General features: G+C 42.3%; 1 protein-coding gene across 2 annotated transcripts; it reads left to right on the top strand.

Annotated features, from left to right (window-relative positions):
* Positions 1 to 312: 312 nt before the first annotated feature.
* Positions 313 to 18746, top strand: TMEM170A (transmembrane protein 170A). 2 transcript variants are annotated; one of them, XM_028502045.2, is made up of 3 exons: positions 313 to 591; positions 12054 to 12155; positions 15118 to 18746. In XM_028502045.2, the coding sequence occupies exons 1-3, from the start codon at positions 459 to 461 to the stop codon at positions 15246 to 15248; spliced, it is 366 nt and encodes a 121-aa protein (XP_028357846.1). In that variant the 5' UTR covers positions 313 to 458; the 3' UTR covers positions 15249 to 18746. The 2 variants fall into 2 exon arrangements, with proteins under 2 accessions (XP_028357846.1, XP_028357845.1); XM_028502044.2 differs by having other exon boundaries at positions 12054 to 12224.
* Positions 18747 to 19499: the final 753 nt, after the last annotated feature.

The raw sequence follows: 19499 nt of genomic DNA, 5'->3' as shown, positions 1-19499 counted from the left end.
TGTTGGAGTTATTGTGCATTGTCTCTCAGCTTCCTTCACTTGGCTGTTGAACCATCTTCTTTTCATTGCCAGATACTAATGTTTTAAACCTTCATCTTGGTCAGGTGGGGCGTATGCAATTCCCTAACTTTGTTATAGGTGGCGCTGCCGAGAAAGGCAGAGTAGAGCGTGCCCTACTGGAGCAGGAGAGACTTTCCGGGTAGGGGGAGTATTCCATGGGGTCTCCCTCTACGCAACGTGAGGGGCGGGATCAAATATAGCCCCGCCCCTACCATTTGCGGCGCGCTCTGATTGGAGGAAGGGACCGTCACTTGACAGCCCCGCTGGGGTAGGAGGAAGAGGGCCGGGGCCGAAGGTGACGCTGAGACGAGATACTGAGAGCGGGGTGGGCTGTGAGAGCAAGCTACGGCAACACTTCGGACGCTCTACCCTATCTCTCTGCGGTGAATGGCGGCGGGATGGAGCACGAGGGGAGCGGCGGCAGCGGGGGGTCAGCCGGGCTCCTGCAGCAGATCCTGAGCCTGAAGCTCGTCCCGCGAGTGGGCAACGGGACCCTGTGCCCCAACTCCACTTCTCTCTGCTCCTTCCCAGGTACCGACCCCGCGCCTGCGCTCTGCACTTCCTGCCGGGGCAGCCGACGGTGGGGCGTGCCTTTTCTCCAGAGTCCCGCAGCCTAGCAATCATGGGGCTGTTTTTCTTGGAGGGTCCAGCTCCCTGGGCCGAGAGCTGGGAGCTCTACCCCCCTTTCTTGTCGTTCCTTTGCCGGCCCCTTAGTTCCGGCCACCCCAAACCCGCGTTGGGGGAGAGGTCGGAGGGAGCGGCCGCGGGTGTACGGGTCGGTGGAGGGAGCTCGGCCAGCTCCAGAACTGGTCTTGGTCTTTGGGGTTTCCAACCACCTAGGTTCAGACTTGATCTCTAAAGAGCCCTGGAGGAGATCGTCCCCGCTTGTTTAGGGTGCAGGGTGCTCCTGGCCCCTTCCGTCGGCGCCGGTTTCTCTGCCTTAGCAGCTCGACGCCGAATCGTCCCGGCCAGGCTGAGGGGCAGTCAGAACTCACACGCCGTTTGTTTCTAGTCTGGTTCCCTCTTCGCCAGGAGGTTGCCTGCTGATTGCTCGCACCTCCGTCCGGATCCACCCACTCCATCAGCTTCTCTTTCTAGGAAACACTTTCTGAGACGTTGCCGAGTCTTCCGCTCACGCGTTCCAGATCTTTGGCACAGCTTCTTTTTAACTCTTCTTACCCGCCCTGGAGCGTCTGCTGGGCCTGATAGAAGGGGTTTTCTAATTTATAATGCAAGGTAGAAAACTATCTGTGCTCCAAAAGCCGAGAGGAGCAATTTCTTGGGAAGGCTAATGAAAGGTTCTGAGGGGATGGTACAGTTTGTGTTGGACCTTTAAAGGCAAGAAGACGGAGAGCAGTGGCAGTTGAAGGCTAAGGTTGGGCTCTCCAGCTAAGCTGATACCTTGCCTTAGTAAACAAAGCGAGAATGGGGCCTGAAACCTGCAAAGAAAGGAGGGTTGGATTACAGACTGCAGTCATAAACAAGGCATCTGTGATTTTTTTCTTCCACTGGTCAGCGACTGTCAGGCGCCATTCAGTGGACACCGGAGACTTGCTCTGTATTGCCTGTCTGGTTTTTTGTTTTGTTTTGTTTTGCCCCAGTCAGGTTTGTGAAATAGCTGGTAATGGGGCAGATGCAGATGTTAGCTTGAAATCATGCCCAAAATGGTAACCTGGCAGTTCACCGTGTTTCTAAAGGTCTTAAGTTCACACAGTCAGTGATAACATGGCATTCTGGAGACACTGTCCAAAAAAAATGAAATGCCAGACAGTCTGCAGGCACCCCTGAACCGGATTAGTTTGTTTTTGTTCATTTCCATATTTTTTCTCCAATTCTTTGTTTTGAGAATGTTCAAACCTACTGAAAAATTGAAATGATAGTATAACAAATACCCACATACCCTTTACTTAGATTTGTTATTTGTGTTTATGTTCCTTTGCTTATGTATACATATATGTATGTATATTTGTAACCATAACATTTTTACTTTCTGCAGAGTCATTTGAAAGGAATTTACAGAAGTGATGGCACTTGATGCCTAACACGTCAGTGTGGATCTTTTCAAACAAGAGCATTTTCTGTTGTAGTCAGAAAACTCTATCCCAAGAAATTTAACATCAGTAGAATATTATCTAATATATGGGCCTTATTTAAATTTTCCAAATTGTCTGAAGGATATCATTTGTAGCTTCGTTTCCTTTTTAATTTTAGGATTTAATCAAGGATCACGCATTGCACTTGGCTGTCATGTCTCTTTAGTCTGGGTGAATCTACAACAGTTTCTCCATCTTTGTTTCAGTTTCTTGAGATTGACGTTGTTGAAGAGTCCAGGCTAATTGTTTTTCAGTCTGTCCCACAGTCTAAATTTATCTAATTGTGTCTTCCTGGTTACATTCAAATTAAATATTTTTGGTCAGAATACTTCCCACATGGATGATGTTACCCACTTCCCAGTGCAGCATGTGGGGAGGCATTCAACGTCTGCTGAAGATGGTGTTTATCAGATCCCTGCACTGTGAAAGTACCTTAATTCTTTTTTAATTGATAAGTCATGTGAGGTGATACTTTGAAACTGTGAATATACTGTTCAGTCTGTCTGGCTTTTAGTTTCTTTCTTTCTCTTCTTCCCCACATCTGAGGACATTTTTTTTTTCACTGCTTTTAGAGAGAGGGGAAGAGAGAAAGAGAAACATCCATGTGAGAGGGAAACACGTGTTGGTTGCTTCTCCTACGAGCTTCAGCTGGATGCCGAACCTGCAGTCCAGTCATGTGCCCTGACTGGGAATTGAATCCGAGACCTTTTTCAGTTTACAGGACAATGCCTCAACCCACTGAGCCACACTAGCCAGGGCTTACCTCTTCTTTCCTTTCTTTTTTTTTTTTAAGATTTTATTTATTTATGTTTAGAGAGGGGAAGGGAGGGAGAAAGAGAGGGAGAGAAACATCAATGTGTGGTTGCCTCTCACGTGGTCCCCACTGGGGATGTGGCCTGCAACCCAGGCATGTGCCCTGACTGGGAATCGAACCTGCATTGCTTTGGTTCACAGCCCGCACTCAATCCACTGAGCTATGGCAGCCAGGGCTGCCTCTTCTTTCTTTAAGAAACAAATTGAGATACGTAGATTTGGGATAACACTTTTAACATTACCTCTTGGTAGAGAATCTGTAGCTATGAGGATTGTTTTGTTTTCTTTTTTTAAGATTTTATTTGTTTATTTTTTAGAGAGGGAAGGGAGGGAGAAAGAGAGAGAGAAACATTAATGTGCAGTTGCTGGGGGTCATGGCCTGCAACCCAGGCATGTACCCTGACTGGGAATCGAACCTGTGACGCTTTGGTTCGCAGCCTGAGCTCAATCCACTGAGCTACGCCAGCCAGGGTGATTGTTTTGTTTTCAGAAATTGTCCTGAAAATATTAAACTGCAGTATGTACTTGAGTTTATCAGTACTTCTGTGGAGGTATAATTGGAGGTGTTGATCACCAGCAATCATTCATTCAGCAATACAGGTTTCCCCCGCTATCTGACAGAGAGTTCCTATGAAACCTTTCCTAAGCCGAAATGGTATCAAGTGAAGAAGTAATCACCTTAGGGCAGGCCTTGCCAACAGATGCACAAAGTGAATCAAGATTAAAGCACAGATGTTCACAGACCATTCAGAGCTATAGGGGCTTGATGCTGAGTGTAGTTCTGGGGAAGAAACTTGGTGGTCCCCCTTGCTGATCCGGTACACGCAGCCTGTAATAACAGCTCACTGCATAACAAGCACCGAATGGTATTTTTACTTTTCCCCTTTTTTGGTAAAAGTGAAAATCCTCTTTGCATTTTTTTGATTAGCAAAACAGTACTAATGTCAGTCTTTTGTAAAAGGGAAGTGGCAGAAAGTGAACTTTTGAAAAGCAGGAGGTACCTGAAAGCATTTGGCAAAGTGCAGGCTGCGGACTGGGGATATAAACATTCAGGAGATGTAGCCCTGGACCTCACGTTGACCAGAATGTGATGAGTAGACACTTGACCTCCCTGTCCCACCTTTAGCTGGAATGATGGATACAGTGGGTGCATGAAGTTTGATTCTGTGGACAGTGAATTTCATTCATTGACCTGGATCTGGAATAGTTTTTATTTTGACCCAATTGAAAAGGTTTTTTGTATATTATGCTAACTCAATATAGTAAAATCATTGCTCTTAAATATTCTGTGGTTTATCACTATCAGGAAGCTTTGAATTGATTTTTTTAAAACCTGCATTTGCAATTTAGCCATTTAGATTTCTGACTAACCTTCCTTGTTCCAAGTTGTTCAGATTCCTTTTGTTGTCATTTTTAACAAACCTGAATGCTCAGAAAGGCAGATCTTTTCTTTGTATCAGGAATGACAGTAACTTTCTGAAGGTATGAATTTCATTAAATCAATGCCAAAGTGTATCTTGTAGTTAAACTAAAACCCACTAATATTTGGTTGTGCCGTTGCTGGAATCAAGAATGGGTCACACTAGGACCAGTTATTTATTCGTTCACTCAACCAGTATTTACCCAGTGCCTGTTGCACGCCTATCGTTTTCTCGGCACCAAGTAAAGATGTGGTAGTGAACAAAGAAGTTTTCATTCTAATGGGGAGAGAGAGAAAATAAACAGAATTTAAAAGTGTGGAAGGGAACAGCTGTGGTGAATGTGAGGCGGGGTAGGAGAATAGTAGGTGGTGGGTCTTGTGTGTCCAAGTGGAATGTCATTTTACGTAAGGTAGGGAGCCCTTTATGAGGATGCTGTTGGGACTGAAGTCTGAAGGAAGTGAGGAATGAGCCCCATAGCTGTTGGGAGAAGAGTATTGTGGGCGAGGGGGTAGCAGGTTCAGAGGCCCTGGAACAGGAGCTTGCTTAAGAAACATAAAGGAGGCCAACATAAAGGATGGAACAGTGTGGGCAAGGTGGGAGGAGGAGGGGAGGTCAGATCCTGGGGGGACTGTTTTGGAGGGTGTTGAGCAGAAGAGGGATGATCTGACTTACTGGTGTGTTTGTTTTTTAAGTGTACAGTTCAATGATTTTTACTATATTTGCAGAGTTTGCAACTATCACCACAAGGAACTTGAAAATATTTTCATCACCCCAGCAAGAAACCTCATACCCATCCATTATCATTGACTTTCTGCCTTAGCGTGGAGATTAGATGGAAGGCCAGATCAGGACAGACGAGATCTAGCCAGCTAGAACAAAGACCGGCAGTCAGGGTGAAGCCGGCCAGGGGGCACACTTGGAAACCAGGGGTGAGGTCCGTAGGGTCGGCAGAGAGGCGACAGCTACAGTTGGCAGTCCCAGTGAGCAGGTTATCATTGTTAAGGAGGAGGGGAGGGGTATCTAGGGAGAACTCACTGTTTTCCTTTCCCCTCACACTGCTGCCACACTCACAACACCTCTGGCACCAGGTGTGTAGGTTTCCCACACATTAGGTAATTCTGTGACATCAGTTGGATGTTCTACGATTCATTTCTGTTCTGACACCGTCTACCTGGAGCTAGCATCAGACCCCACAGGATAAGGGCTCAATTCCACAAGACTGCCCGCATCGCCCACCTCAGATGCCCGTCAAAAGTCCAGGCTGTCACTTGTGCTTCTGGCTGTTAATCAGAGGTTCCCACCAACCCTTCCTTGGTTTAATTTTCTAGAACAGCTCACAGAACTCAGGAATACAGTTTACTGCTAGATCAGAAGTTTATTGCAAAGGATATTAAAGGGTATAAAAGCATGCCGGATGAAGAGGCACATAGGGTGAGGTCTGGGAGGGTCCAGAGCACAGGTGCTTTTGCCCCTGTGGGGTCGGGGTGGGCCATCCTCTGAGCACGTACATGTGTTCACCAACCCAGAAGCTCTCTGAAACTTGTACTTTGAGATTTTGATGGAGGCTTCATCACGTAGGTGTGATCAATTATTAACTCAGGTTCCAGCCCCTCGCCCCAACCCAGGAGCCCACGAAAGATCCCCTTAGGAAAACAAGATGATTCTGGAAATTTCAAGGGATTTAGGAGCTCTGTGTCAGGAACCAGGGGCAGAGACCAATATATTTGTATTTCTTATTTCACAAGAGAACAGATGGGCCCCTAGGCAGGTGGGTGGGATTCAGTAAGAGGGGTCTCCCGGTGGGCAGTGTGGAGAGATGCAGGCTTTGGGGCAGTTAGTATCAAGGCAGTCCAGCATCGAGCTGCAGGACAGATGAGAACTACAGTCCCCAGGAAGACTGATGTGGTCTACCTAGAACCCTGGCTTCATAGGAACTGTGTTCATACAGTCGTTTGACCTGGAACGTAAGATAGAGTGGGAGGCCAGCTGAAAGGATGGCTGAGTGCTGAGCCTCACTGCCCACTTGGTATAGGCTTCTTCCATTTCTGCCAACTGGGGCCAGGTTGGCCTTGAGACCTTGCTTGGAATTTAGATGACTCAGCTGTAGATGGTAGAGGGCCTGGGAGCCCGCCATTATAAACTCTTTTAGTTAATACAGAACTCACCTAGGGGATCCTACAGTCTGTGTGGCTTTTCTCTTTAACTGAGATGTCTGTCTGAAAAATAGATTCTTAGAGATAATAAGTTCCCTGTGGGCAGGACTCTGTCTTTTTATCTTTTTTTTCCCCCACTGAATTGCCTGGCTTATGGAATGGGCTAAATAAATATTTGTTGAATGAATGAACTCTTAGTGTTGTTGCCACTGTAACAACTTATCACAAATTTAGTGTCTTAAAACACAGATTTATCATCTTATAGTCTGGAGGTCAGAAGTCCAAAACAGGTCATCAGTGATGTGTTCCTTCTTAAGGCTCAAGGACAAATTGGTTTGTCGTTTCTAGCTTCTAGACATCACCTGTATTCCTTGGCTCTTGGCCTCTTCCTCCGTCTTTAAATCCATAGCCTCTTCAAACCTCTGACTCTTACCCTCCTGCGTCCTGCTTACAAGGACCCTTGTATGATTACATTAGGCCCACGGAAAATCTCTCAAAATACTTAACCTAATCATGCCCGCAAATTCTCTTTTGCCACACACATTCACAGGCTTTGGGGAGAAGTATGTAGAAATCTTTGCGGCCCATTCTGTCACCAGTGCTGATTTCCCCTTATAATCTTTTATTACAGATCATCTAATTTATACTTCAACATCAGGAAGTGATGTGACTTCAGCTGCCAAAATACACAAAGCTGATGATAATGCACTTAGTTTGAAACAGTGGACAAGGAAGTTCTGTGTGATGTGTAGACAAAGACTTTTGACAGTGTGTTGAGCCAGGGAAATAAAAAGTACCATATGATAATCAATAAACAGCTATTAAATAGATAACAAATTAAGGCGCAGTAGATTAAAGGGAAATCACTTAGTTTTTCTTTTAAAGTGTTTTATTGATTGGGGTTTGCCTTTGCTATTAGAGTGCTATAATAATCCCATCCATCTGAGAAGTATTTTCTAAACCGCACTACTCATCTAATATAATTAAGCCTTTTTTCCTGCATAAAGTGATGTAAATGACGCTGAATAAAATATGTAGGCACTGAGGTAGCTAATGGATGCAGCTCAGGGTTGCAGGAGGATGCAGCAACCTTCCCCTTCTCAGCACTTTAGAGGTGCTGACCTGCTATATGCCAGACTTTCTTTGTTTGCCAACAGGCCTTTCAACTTGAGGAAAATTGAGGCGTGGGTTGGTAGCCTAGCAGGTCCCCTTGGGCAGGTCCTGTGCTCCAGAAGTGGGACCAGGTGAGTGTTGGTGTCTTAGTCAGCTCAGGCTGCTGTTACAAAATACCATAGATTAAGTGGCTTAAATAACAGACCTGTATTTTCTCACAGTTCTGGAGGCTGGGAGTCTAAAAGCGGAGGGCCAGCATGGTTGTGCTGTGGTGAGGGCCCTCTGGGCTGCCTTCTCTCCATGTTCTCCCACGGCAGGGTGAGAGAGAGCGAGAATGAGAGACAGAGAGAGAGATATCTCTTCCTCTTCTTATAAGACTATAGCCCTACTTGATTAGAGCTTTGGTATATGAATTTCGATGGAACATAGTTCGTTTCTTGGCAGTCGGGTTGCACACCCGAGTGTCCAGACCCACTCTTGTGGAAGTGAGTGAGTCTCTGGCAGATGAAGGCCTCACCTTGGAGTTCACTGCTGCGTGGTTGTGTGGCAGCCAGTAAGAGGTTGTGTGCCAACTGTGCCTTGAGTTGATGCAGAGAGCAGTGCTTCTCTAAATTTGGAGAGCTCCAGCAGGGCCCAAGAGCAGTATCGGGTCAGTGGTGGCAGCCAGAAGCCCATGGCAGCTGCCCTGTGTTTTTGAGGCAGATTTGTAATCTTATTTGTCCACCCTGGGCAGTGGCATTCCTGGTGCCATCATAGAACTTAGTTTGCGCACAGGGTGGTGCGTGGAGGGCGTCTCTGAGTGATCTGGGGAATAGCTGGTAAGGACTGTGGGATTTAAGATGGGGTTAACTGCTCTGGAAGGAAACTGCATGGTACTGTGCCTTGGTTTGAGGATGAACTGCTGATGGGGTGGTGTACAAGGGGGCCTTCGGCTGGGGGGCCAGGCTGCTATCACTGAGCCAGGGTGCAGCAGAAGCTGCCCAGGCAGGAGGGGTTTGTGGGTGTCAGAGCTCTCATAGGTACACTTTTATTGGGGAGAAGCATGGTCTAGACACCAGACAAGAAGAGAGGGTAAGTCTCCTGGGCAGGGGAAGCAAGAATGGCTTCCCACCCAAGGCTGGAAAAGGAGGCCACAGTGATGTAGGTTTATTTCTGAGGAGGATGGGACCCAGACCCTGAGGATTCAGAATCCTGCCCTCAATTGCTGATAGACACTTTGACTGGAAAAGTGGTTATTTCTTTATAGAGAAAGGGCAATAGTTAATAATATATTTTTATATATTATACATATGTTAGTTATTTATATGTAATATATTTCATTTTAAGCTTGGGACACAGCTATTTAATCACTTTATACTCCATATTGCATGATTTAACTTGCTTTAACAGAATTTGCAAAAAAAAAATCATCTATCATCAAACAAAATAGACCAATTTCAACAGTATTATAAAACTCTAGCCCTGGCTGGCATAGCTCAGTGGATTGAGCTCGGGCTGCGAACCAAAGTGTCACAGGTTCAATTCCCAGTCAGGGCACATGCCTGGGTTGCAGGCCATGACCCCCAGCAACCGCACATTGATGTTTCTCTCTCTCTTTCTTTCTCCCTTCCCTCTCTAAAAAATAAATAAATAAAATCTTTAAAAAAAAAAACAATTCTAAAGAAACATAACAGCTTGTTCAGCAGAAATAAAAAATAAAAGCTCACAAACCGTTTGAAACTTTTTTTAGCCATCTGATAGTTTTTCACCAGAACAAAAGTGCCAAACACCCTCAGTTGTTTGTTAATTTTTAATAAGGCTTGAGCCCTGGGTGGTGCCCCTCCGATGCTTTCATTCAGAGCCTTCCATCCAAAACAGGAGCTAGGCATCCTAATTTAGGTATATGTAGAATATGGTATTAACTGAAGCTTTATTTGACTCAGTGAGCAAAGAACACAGTCATCAGAGGCAATGATGAGGGTGGTTTGGGGGATTTGACCCCTACCCCTAATCTCTGTAAGCCCCTTAAACACCCTGCCCCTCCGCCAAGAAGAATAAGAAATTTATCTGGGAAAAAAATCACACACACAACAGAAGCTTACAACTCAAATTCAGCTTGAAAAACGGCCGACTGATGCTCCTCACTGGCCCCTCTTCAGCTGTTCATCCCAGTTGGACCAGGCTTCCTGAACAGTTCTTTTTAAAACACAAGTTTCGTTGTTTTCTTTCAAAGTGAGAAGTGAATTGTCATCAACCCACCCTACTCTCCAGAAATAACAATTTTCTGTTGCTTAGTGTGCTCCAAGAGGCGCTTGGAGAGTGAGGGCAGTCAGGGTTGAACCCGGACCCTACCTTGCGCTCGGGGTAGGCTCAGGCAGATTTCTTCACCTCCCTCTGCCTCCATTGTCTCAGCCTGAGAGCTGGGGGTATTAATGATACATGCCTCACTGAGTTTAGAGGATTACATGTGCTGATGTTTGTAAAGCACTTAGAGCAGCACCTGTGCATGTTGTAAATATTTATTAAACAAACATGTCCAGACTTTTCTCAGAGTACACAGAAGCATTCACACGTGAATGTTTGTGTTTTGTTTTTACAAAATGGGATCTTATTCTATATACTATTCTGCGATTGACATTCTTTTACATTATTTTTTATACTGATGGCATCCTACCCTATCACTATAGAAAGATCTATCTTACATTTTCATATGATTGTGTAATGTTCGACTTTGTGGACGCACCAAATGTGTTTCACAAGTAATCCCACATTGACGGACATGCCGTTGGATCTAGCTTTCTCCCTTACAGACAGCGCTGCCGAGAACGTCTCGTTGCCTGTCCTTGCCTGCGTGCGTGTCCCTGTAGGCTGTATTCCTGGAAGCACAATCGCCATGGCAGGGCATGTGCACATTTGACTTTTTTGGATACATGTGTCCAAATTACCCTCTGGAAAGGTTTTCCAGTTTGTTCTACTGAGAATGTAAGGTGGGACCTGGAATATAATGTGTGACAAAGCTTTACTGCTCAAAACCTTTAATGGTACATCAGGGCTTTCACATTGGTTGAATTCCAGTCTGGGCTTCAAAGCTCACGGTAATGTGACCCCATCTATCTTTGCACCTTTAACTGTTATTGCTCTTATAAACCCTCGGCCTCAGCCAGTGGGTTTTTAATTTGGGCAGTTTTGCCTCCAGGGGACTTTTGGCAATGCTTGGCTGTCACAGCTGGGGAGGGAGTACCGCTGGCATCCAGTGGGTAGAGGCCAGGAGTGGTGCTCCAGGTCCTACAAGCACACAGGACAGCCACCCACACCGGTTATGTGGTCCAAACGGCTGTAGTGCTGTGATGGAGAAACCCTGAGTTAAGCTATTGACTGATCTCTTAAATTGCCTGTTACTTACTCGCCTCTAGCAGGAGGATGGACAAGATTTTATCTGATGTGTCTGTCACCTTCTCTATATCCATGTGGGTGGCTAGAGAGCTGTTCGGAGAAATCTGAAGCTGCCTGGGCTCGCTGCGGGGGAATGCTGTGCCTGCCACTTACCAAATTATAAAGTCATGAGGGCAGGATGGTATTGCCTCCTTTTTTGTATTTTCCAAGGTGTCTCATGCACAGGTTTGCGTGCATGGGTGGTGATCAAAGTTTTTAATGTTTCTGAATTACTGTCATCCTAAGAGTGATTTAGAGGTTCTCTGTAGGAACCAGCTCCTCTTCTAACCTGCCCTTTACTTACTGTTTGTCTTCAAACCAAACATTCCTATTTCCTGGTATTTATGTCGTATCTTGCGGAGCTTTGATAGCCTAAAAGGAGGCTGTGGCTTGATATTTACTGTATTATCTTGAAGATGATTGTTGAATGAATGTAATTTATAGCTTTCCATTGTAGGAGACTGAATAATCAAAACGCCAGGAAAGATCAACAGGTGTTGACTGCATGGCACCCTGTCAGTGATTGAGGCTTGTAGTTCTTACAGGAGGGACATGATTTAGGGCAGTTTTCAAATCTGAGTGAACCTTTTTTTTTTTTTTTTCAGTGTTTGGGGCTAGAGGTAGCTTATCAGGGATTGGTCATCTTTTTCTGTGAAAGGCCAGATAGTAAATATTCCAGGCTTTGCAGGCCATGTGGTCCCTGACACTATTTCAGCTCTGTTCTTGTGGCTTAAAAACAGCCATAGACAAGACTTAAATGAGTGGGCATGACTGTGGTCCAGTAAGACTTTATGGACAAAAACAGGCGCTGGCTGCAGTTTGCTGATCCCTCTAAAACCATCACTGTTTGGCTAGTTCACTGATGAACCTACTTTGCGACTGAATGGTTTTGAAAATGGACTAACTGGGTGTCATGACCCAGTCATGGGTCTGTGATGACTGCACTGGGAAAGGCAGTGATTTGTGACCCTCTTTGCTTTCCCTTGTAGAGATGTGGTATGGTGTGTTCCTGTGGGCACTGGTGTCCTCTCTCTTCTTTCATGTCCCCGCTGGATTACTGGCCCTCTTCACCCTCAGACATCACAAATATGGTAGGTTCATGTCTGTAAGCATCCTGTTGATGGGCATCGTGGGACCAATAACTGCTGGAATCTTGACAAGTATGTTAGACATTAAAATACCAGTCAATCATAGACACACACGGCAGTGTGATGATTACCAGAGGGAAATGGGGGTAGGGGGAGGTGGAAGAGGGAAAATGGGGGTAAATGGTGGTGGAAGGAGACTTGACTTGGGGTGGTGAACACACAATACAATATACAGATGATGTGTTATTGAGTCATACCCCTGAGACCTATATAATTATATTAACCAATGTCACCCTAGTAAGTTCAATAAGAAGTAAAACTAAAAATAAAATACCAGTCAAAATATTTCATATGACTTGTCAGTTCATTTCAGGACCCATTTAGAAACAGGCCTGAGTGGGATGCAGAGAAAGAGTGGTCTTTAACCACAGGCCCATTTAAAAAAAATTTTTTTTATCCTCACCCAAGGACATTTTTTCATTGCTTTTCAAGAAGGGAAAGGAGAGAGCGAAGCACTGGTGTGAGAGAAACATCGATCCATTGCACAGGACCCTTTTTTATGTATTGTTTTCCTCACCCTCGTCCCCCATTATCATTGGGCTAACATCTTTGATTTCCTGAGTCAGATTTCCTCTTGCTGGCTTCAGGGAGGCCTATGTTAATTCTATGTTAATTAAATCTTCTAACTGGTCACCAGCAAAAGGAAGATATTTGTCTTTCTGGAAGCTACTGCTCCTTTCTCATCAGCTGTCACTTGAGGGATAGCATGATAGGATGGCTGATGAATCATTTCTACTCATTCAGGTGTGGTTACTTTAAGGATGGAAGAATAATTCCAATGACAAGAATGCTTGTTTTAAAAAGTACCTGGTAATTTTTTTCCTCTCAGGAATTCCTGAGTAAGAATTAGAGTAACATTCATATTATAAATTATTTTTACCTGTTTTTTGTCCCTTGGCTTTTGCTCATGTCACAGGGATGTGAATAAGTTTAAATCTTTTTAAGCTCATACTTAAATAGAACTAACATGTATATTTTATATAAATTAAAAAGTATAAGAAAAGAAAAATAAAAATCCTCAATTGCCACATTCCTAAATGAGAACCACAATTTGCATTTTGGTCTGTGCTTTCCAGCTCTTTTCTAGGTATACATGTAAACATAAATATATTTGTACAAAATAGAAACATAACATTCCTACTAATTTGTAACTTTATTTCTTTTCCTGTGAATCTAAGCCTTGAGCTTCAAGCAGAAGTCTCCCTCTGTCTCTGACGTGAGGGGTTTTTTGGGGACAAAGTGGCCTCTTTTCTCTGTGTTCTGCAAATGATAAAACCTTTGAGATAACACAGGAGGGAGGCCAGTTTTCTCCTGTCTGCATTAAGGAGTTTCCATAACTGGCCTTTTCCAGTATTTTGAGCTACATCAGCTGTCTTTAGAGACCCTCTGCTCCAGTTTTTTTACTGGATGACTGGCTGTGAGGACCTGTTTCAGATTTCTCACCCATGCAGTGAGGATGATACTACCCACCTCCTATGCCATGTGATGACTAAACGAAATAGTGTGTATGCGAAGAGTTTAACATAATACAAACACACAGTAATTGTGCCCTAAATGCTGTGTTTGTCTTTAAGATGTTGTGCACAGAGTCTGTTCCCTTCTCATATTGCTGATCTTTTTGGAAGCTTTTTCTTTTCTTCCCTTCTTCATCATCCAGATCCCACTTTAAGGCCCAGGTCAGGTTGCTTTAGCTTCTTTGTACCCAACCCACTTTTTTGGAACTAAATTCTAGAAGGGGCTCAATGAAGCATGTGCCTCTCAGATGACAGTGGCACAGTATGTGTGCATGGCCACTGGAGATGGGCATTCCACAGTTCAAATGTTGCAGGAAACCAGCACAGGTATTAGTTAATATTCTTCTTAAATTGGTTAATACACCTTCACATCATAGTTATAAACTGTGTAGACATTTGATTGAGACACTCTATGTCTTGAGTCATTCAGAACCTCTTTTATGCTTGTGCTTTCTGTCTTGTGTCCTCAGCTAGATTCTGTGTACTAAGAGGACAGGGATCATACCTTACAAAACATAGAAATATATAAATATTTGAATGGATGAACACTCTGTGACCAAGGAGAATCTTGTTGGGAGCATTTGGTGGGGGGCTTATCTGGGAACTTCAGATCTATTCCTTTTCAAACTAATGAAATCTTAACTTTCTTGGCACAGTGGTGAGTCCCTGCAGCAACTCAGGGTACCTGAGTAGATACAAATACGCTTGTTCTGTTTACTCTATTTCTAGGGAGTTACAGTGACTAACATAATAAAAATAATTAATGACGTAGGGAACAGAAAGGAATCCCTGAGTATTTCTTTCCTCGTACCCTTTGAATTAGTAGCAACTTTATAGGGTTAGAGTCCTCCTGTCTTCCTTTTTCTACCCCTCTCCTCCCTCCTACATCCACTTCCTAGAGAGAACTTTAAGTGTAGTAGAAGGTGGAGTGGAGGTTCCCTGTGGCTTTTCCTGAAATATTTCTTGCTCACTCTCACACAGGAGAAGCTTTGTTATTTATTGCCAAGAATGTATTAGGTGCCTGTTAAGTGCATGGGGAAGAAAGAGATGTTTTTGAGTTTGTGATCAGGTCATGTGGAAATTGCAGTCCTTGTGATGTGGTTTATGACCTCCAGATGGGTTTTATTCACTATGTCTAGGAGGCTCTCAGTTTTAAGGTGTCACTTTAAAATATCTAAAAGCATAGATCAATAATTTGCAAACCATATAAGGAATACTTAAAACACAGAACAGTCCGCAAATGAATAGGGAAAACAAAAACATTTGTACAGTGTTTAAATTTTAATGTAAAAAATCTGGAACAGTTTATTAATGGTAGAATTTTAAGTGCTATAATTTCCTGATTATATTAATCTTGATTTTTCTTTTAACACTCTTGAACTCTTGGACAGGCGCAGCCATTGCAGGAGTGTACCGAGCAGCAGGAAAGGAAATGATTCCGTTTGAAGCCCTCACCTTCGGCACCGGACAGACATTTTGTGTAGTGGTGGTCTCCTTTTTACGGGTTTTAGCTACTCTATAGCATAGACCCTTATGCTATGATGTTGAACTTAAGTTTCATAGAATCCTCAAAAATAATATAATATGGAACGTAGTGTTTTCTTAGTTCTTCAAATGGAAGCAACTTGGATGAAGAAGTATGTGAAGAACAGCAACTCCGCCTTTTCTTCAATTTGAAGCTCCAGGAAGTGAAGATCCTTTTGGACTCTTATTGTTCGCAACCAAACAAATCAGGTTTTATTTTGTTTGTTTGTTTTGATATTTAATTTAAGCAGTTTTATAGGTGCACCTTTACCCAAAGCCAGGTCAGCTGTGCTTCTGGGTCAGCAGTCTTCGCACTGAAATTCACAATATTGCGTGAGAAAATGCAGTGATGCATATTTCAGAAAAACTATGGAAAATATTGGTTTATTTCTAAGCAGACTATACTGTACTAAAAAATCTTATTTGATCTAATCTTGATTGAAATTTGGCAGACTTTTTTTTGCTACACCTTCACAATAGTAAGTGCCAAATAGTTATGATTGAATATAGCTTTGTGAACAAATTTGGTGAAATAAAACAGAAAAAAATCTATAACACAAGTAGTGGCTTTGATTCCACTGTTCTTTAAAAAAGGAGCTAACTACTGAATGATGTGACATTCTATGGATAAGTATCTTAACCTCTGATTATTTAATATATTTTAAAAGATGTGAATTTGTTGTTTTATACATTTTATCAAAATTAGCTAGCTAATTGAGACTTTTTTCCTCCAGAATTCCAGTACCATGTTTTCCTGTTACTTCTATTAATTTTATTTAGTTTAATTGGAAAAATACCCTATTAAATAACTCAAGTTGAAAATTTTAACCCACATGGGTTAGGGTACTCTTGACATTAAGGCACATAAAAAAGATATTTAAAACATTCCGTTATAGTTTTTCTTAGTGACTGGTTTATTACGGGCTCTTGAAAAATTAATAGAAGTGCAGCTTAAACTAGTGTTAGGGTTATCGATTTCTTTGTTTTAATAGCTACTTAGTCTTCTTAGTTACTTAGTGGTGGGTGTCACTTCCAGAAAGTGCCTGAAGTTTAATTTTCAGATATGCCTTCCACTGCGTCCTTTAGATTTTCCTTTAAGAGAATTTATGTCCTTAAAGAACATTAAATATTGAGGTTTTTTTCTTTTTTATCCTCATCCAAGGACATGCTTACTGATTTTTAGAGAGAGGGAGAGAGAGAGAGAGAAGGAAACATCAATGTGAGAGAGAAACATTGATCAGCTGCCTCTCATACCTGCCCCAACTGGAGACTGAACCAGCTACAAGGCACAGGCCCTGACGGGGAACGGAACCTGCCACCTTTCGGTTCACAGACATTGCTCCAACCATCTGAGCCACACCTGCTGGGGCAAATATTAAGAGGCTTTTAAAATCCAATTTTAGCTTTTTAAATTTTTCTTTGACTGCCTAATGATCTTTTTCATTAAAAGGCCTGAAAACTGTGACCTTCAAAACAGAAAGGATGGCAAAAACCGAAACTGTTTTGTATGGAATACAATCAATGTTGTTGTTATCTGTTCTCAAAATAACGTCTGGTAATTAAGTTTGACATTTTTTGAAGGAAAGTTTTATTGTGAGAGTAAGGCTGACAGCCCATGAGGTCACATACACACAAACAGTTTCACTCAAAGAAATACACATTCTGGCTTCTGATTAAAAACAGCCAGGGGGACCAATTTACCAGGGATAGTCAAAGAGAAAAATTACAAAGGGATCACAAAAATTAACTGGACATTTTCTTTCCACTAAAGGCCATTAGACCACTTGTCAAAGTTACAGTGACATATACTCAGCCTAGGTGGAAAATTACAGGTAGAGTTGGAATGCAGACAAAAGTCTTTATAAACACCCATGGTTACTCTCCAATGCTCAAATCTTTCTCTCAAGCAACTGTTAAGCCTTTAATTAAAGACTCCATTTTTCAACTCTAGGAGCTGTGATTTTGAAAAGTAGCCCTTCAGTCTAAGAAATTTAGAATATATCCTTTATTATAAGAAATGATTTTAACAATCTCTATTGAAGGATGCCTCAGCATTCTCCCCAGAACATTCTTTTGGATAGACTTTCACAAATTGAACAAGTGGGCCAGTGATTGGTGGACCCCTCCCCTAGAGTACTAATTTAAAAACCATATTGATCTATGATTTAAATGTTTGGTTATTTTTCTTTTAGAGCCAAGAAACAAAAAATTAACGCATTTTGAAAAGTGTTTCCTGTTTTCATCCTTTTGTATTTGCTATATTTTGATTATCTGCTCTTTTTAAAAACTTCAAATATAAAATGTATCCTCAAACTGAATGTTTCCTTCATCCAAGTATGTGAACATTCTTCTGTGAATATATGTGTATATACTTCATATAAATTCAGTTTTGCAGCTTGAAGTGTTTTTAGGACCAAACTATTTGAATGATAAAAAAATGGCTGTTCCTCCTTATTTCTTTATTTGATTGTTTTAAATTTCTCATTTCAAATACACAATTATTTGGGAATAGTTGCTCAAATGAAAAAAATACTGGCATTTGTATTGAACATTGTATTTTACTGCACAGTTTTTTGATAATTATTACCAACACCTGGTTTTCTTAAGACACATGCACAACTAGCCCAACTCCCAGCTGTATATTCACTTTTTTTCTTTTAATGTGGGGAAAGGAGACAGCCCTCAACCAAAAAGCTGATTTCTGGATTCTTTACGATGGGTGTTTCAGGGTAAAGGCATTTTGCAAAAACTTAGGTCCACATTTAAATGCATAATGAATGTTCGGAGAGAACCATGGCTCTTTGTGCTATTAACCCCGCCCCCCCCCCCCCCGCCTTTTTTTTCCAGGAAATATTACTTCTTAGGAAATGTCTAACCTAGTGAGAAAAAGTTCATGCAATTATTACCTTGAAGTCCTTCCTTCTGTTTTTTAAGTTTTTTAAGTTGTATGTTGGCTCTGGATGTCCTTTCTCACTGCTCTGGTTTCAATTCAGTTCCTACTACAACTGCAGTGCATATACCCTTCCCTGAGACGCCGTGTCCTGGAATGTGAAACCCTGGTGCCGTGAGCGGTCCATAGGCAGAAACTTCTATGTACCTGCATTTCTTTTTGTGCACTCTCTGAGGCTGGTTGTGACTAAAATCAGCTTAACTTTTTGTATTAGATTATTTCACTAACTGCTACAGTCGAACTGATCAACTATTTGTATGATAGAAAATTATTTAAATTTTATTTTTCTACTGACATTTCTAATTCTGGTATAAATGTTTATCAATAAAGAATTACTTTCAATTCTGTGAACTGGAACTATTATTTCTCTTTCAGTTGCCAATGAGTTTAATCTTTTGTAATACAATTGTCTGACTTAAGTTCTTGGGGCTTTTTTATAACTTAGTATTTAACATGTTTAGCAGTATTCCTTTTATGTTCAACTTCTTACTAATTTATGATAAAATTCTTGTTCCAAGATGTGATTAAACTGTACTTACATGTGAATTTGAGTCCTATTAACTCCACTTTGTGGGCTATATAGTACTGTCAGCAGACTTTTGTATGATTATACACTGAAATGATAGAAAGCTGATAGTGTGAAAAATTTATTATTTCTTTTTAAAAACATTTTATGTATGTATTTTTAGAGAGAGGGGAAGAGAGGGAGAAAAAGGGGGAGGGAAACACCAATGTGCAAGAGAAACATCAATCAGTTGCCTCTTGTATGCCCCCACCCGGGACCTGGCGGAAACCCAGGCATGTGCCCTGACAGGGAATCAAACCAGCAACCTTTCAGTTTGCAGGCTAGTGCTTAACCCACTGAGCCACACCAGCCAGGGCAAAAATTTTGGGTTTGTTTTTTTTTTTTTGCTGAACATATTAGTAAACCCTTTTTTTTTTTTTCTAAACATGTCTCTTTGCTAAATTACTTGACATAATGGAAAATATTTCCTCCCCTGGCTACCCTGAATGTGGCTGGAAACTTTGGTTGTGGATTTGAACACGTGTGTGGAATGCTAATGAGCTCAAGAGGAGACTGGAAGAAATGGGATGATGCTGTAGAACTCCACTGTAACCTTCCCCCGACTCAGATCCCAGTGATGGGTCAAACGACCATGACCCAGTTGGTCAACTGCAGGGTCCCTTCATGCCATTCAAGGAAAATTATGTTAAGAATTGTAAACTCCCATATCTATTTTTCTATTATTCTCCCATAAGAAAGATCTGCTGAAATGGATCATAGACCTAAATGTAAGA

This window comes from Phyllostomus discolor, chromosome 12 (assembly GCF_004126475.2).
Source record: "Phyllostomus discolor isolate MPI-MPIP mPhyDis1 chromosome 12, mPhyDis1.pri.v3, whole genome shotgun sequence".
NCBI lineage: Eukaryota > Metazoa > Chordata > Mammalia > Chiroptera > Phyllostomidae > Phyllostomus > Phyllostomus discolor.
This window is presented reverse-complemented; position numbering and strand designations above follow the sequence as displayed.

Bases quoted from the DNA above. Each gene is read 5' to 3' on its own strand.
- TMEM170A (XM_028502044.2), top strand. From the start codon at position 459: ATGGAGCACGAGGGGAGCGGCGGCAGCGGGGGGTCAGCCGGGCTCCTG. The intron at 592-12,053 runs GTACCGACCCCG...TTTCCCTTGTAG, and splicing joins TTCTCTCTGCTCCTTCCCAG to AGATGTGGTATGGTGTGTTC. The intron at 12,225-15,117 runs GTATGTTAGACA...ACTCTTGGACAG, and splicing joins AACTGCTGGAATCTTGACAA to GCGCAGCCATTGCAGGAGTG.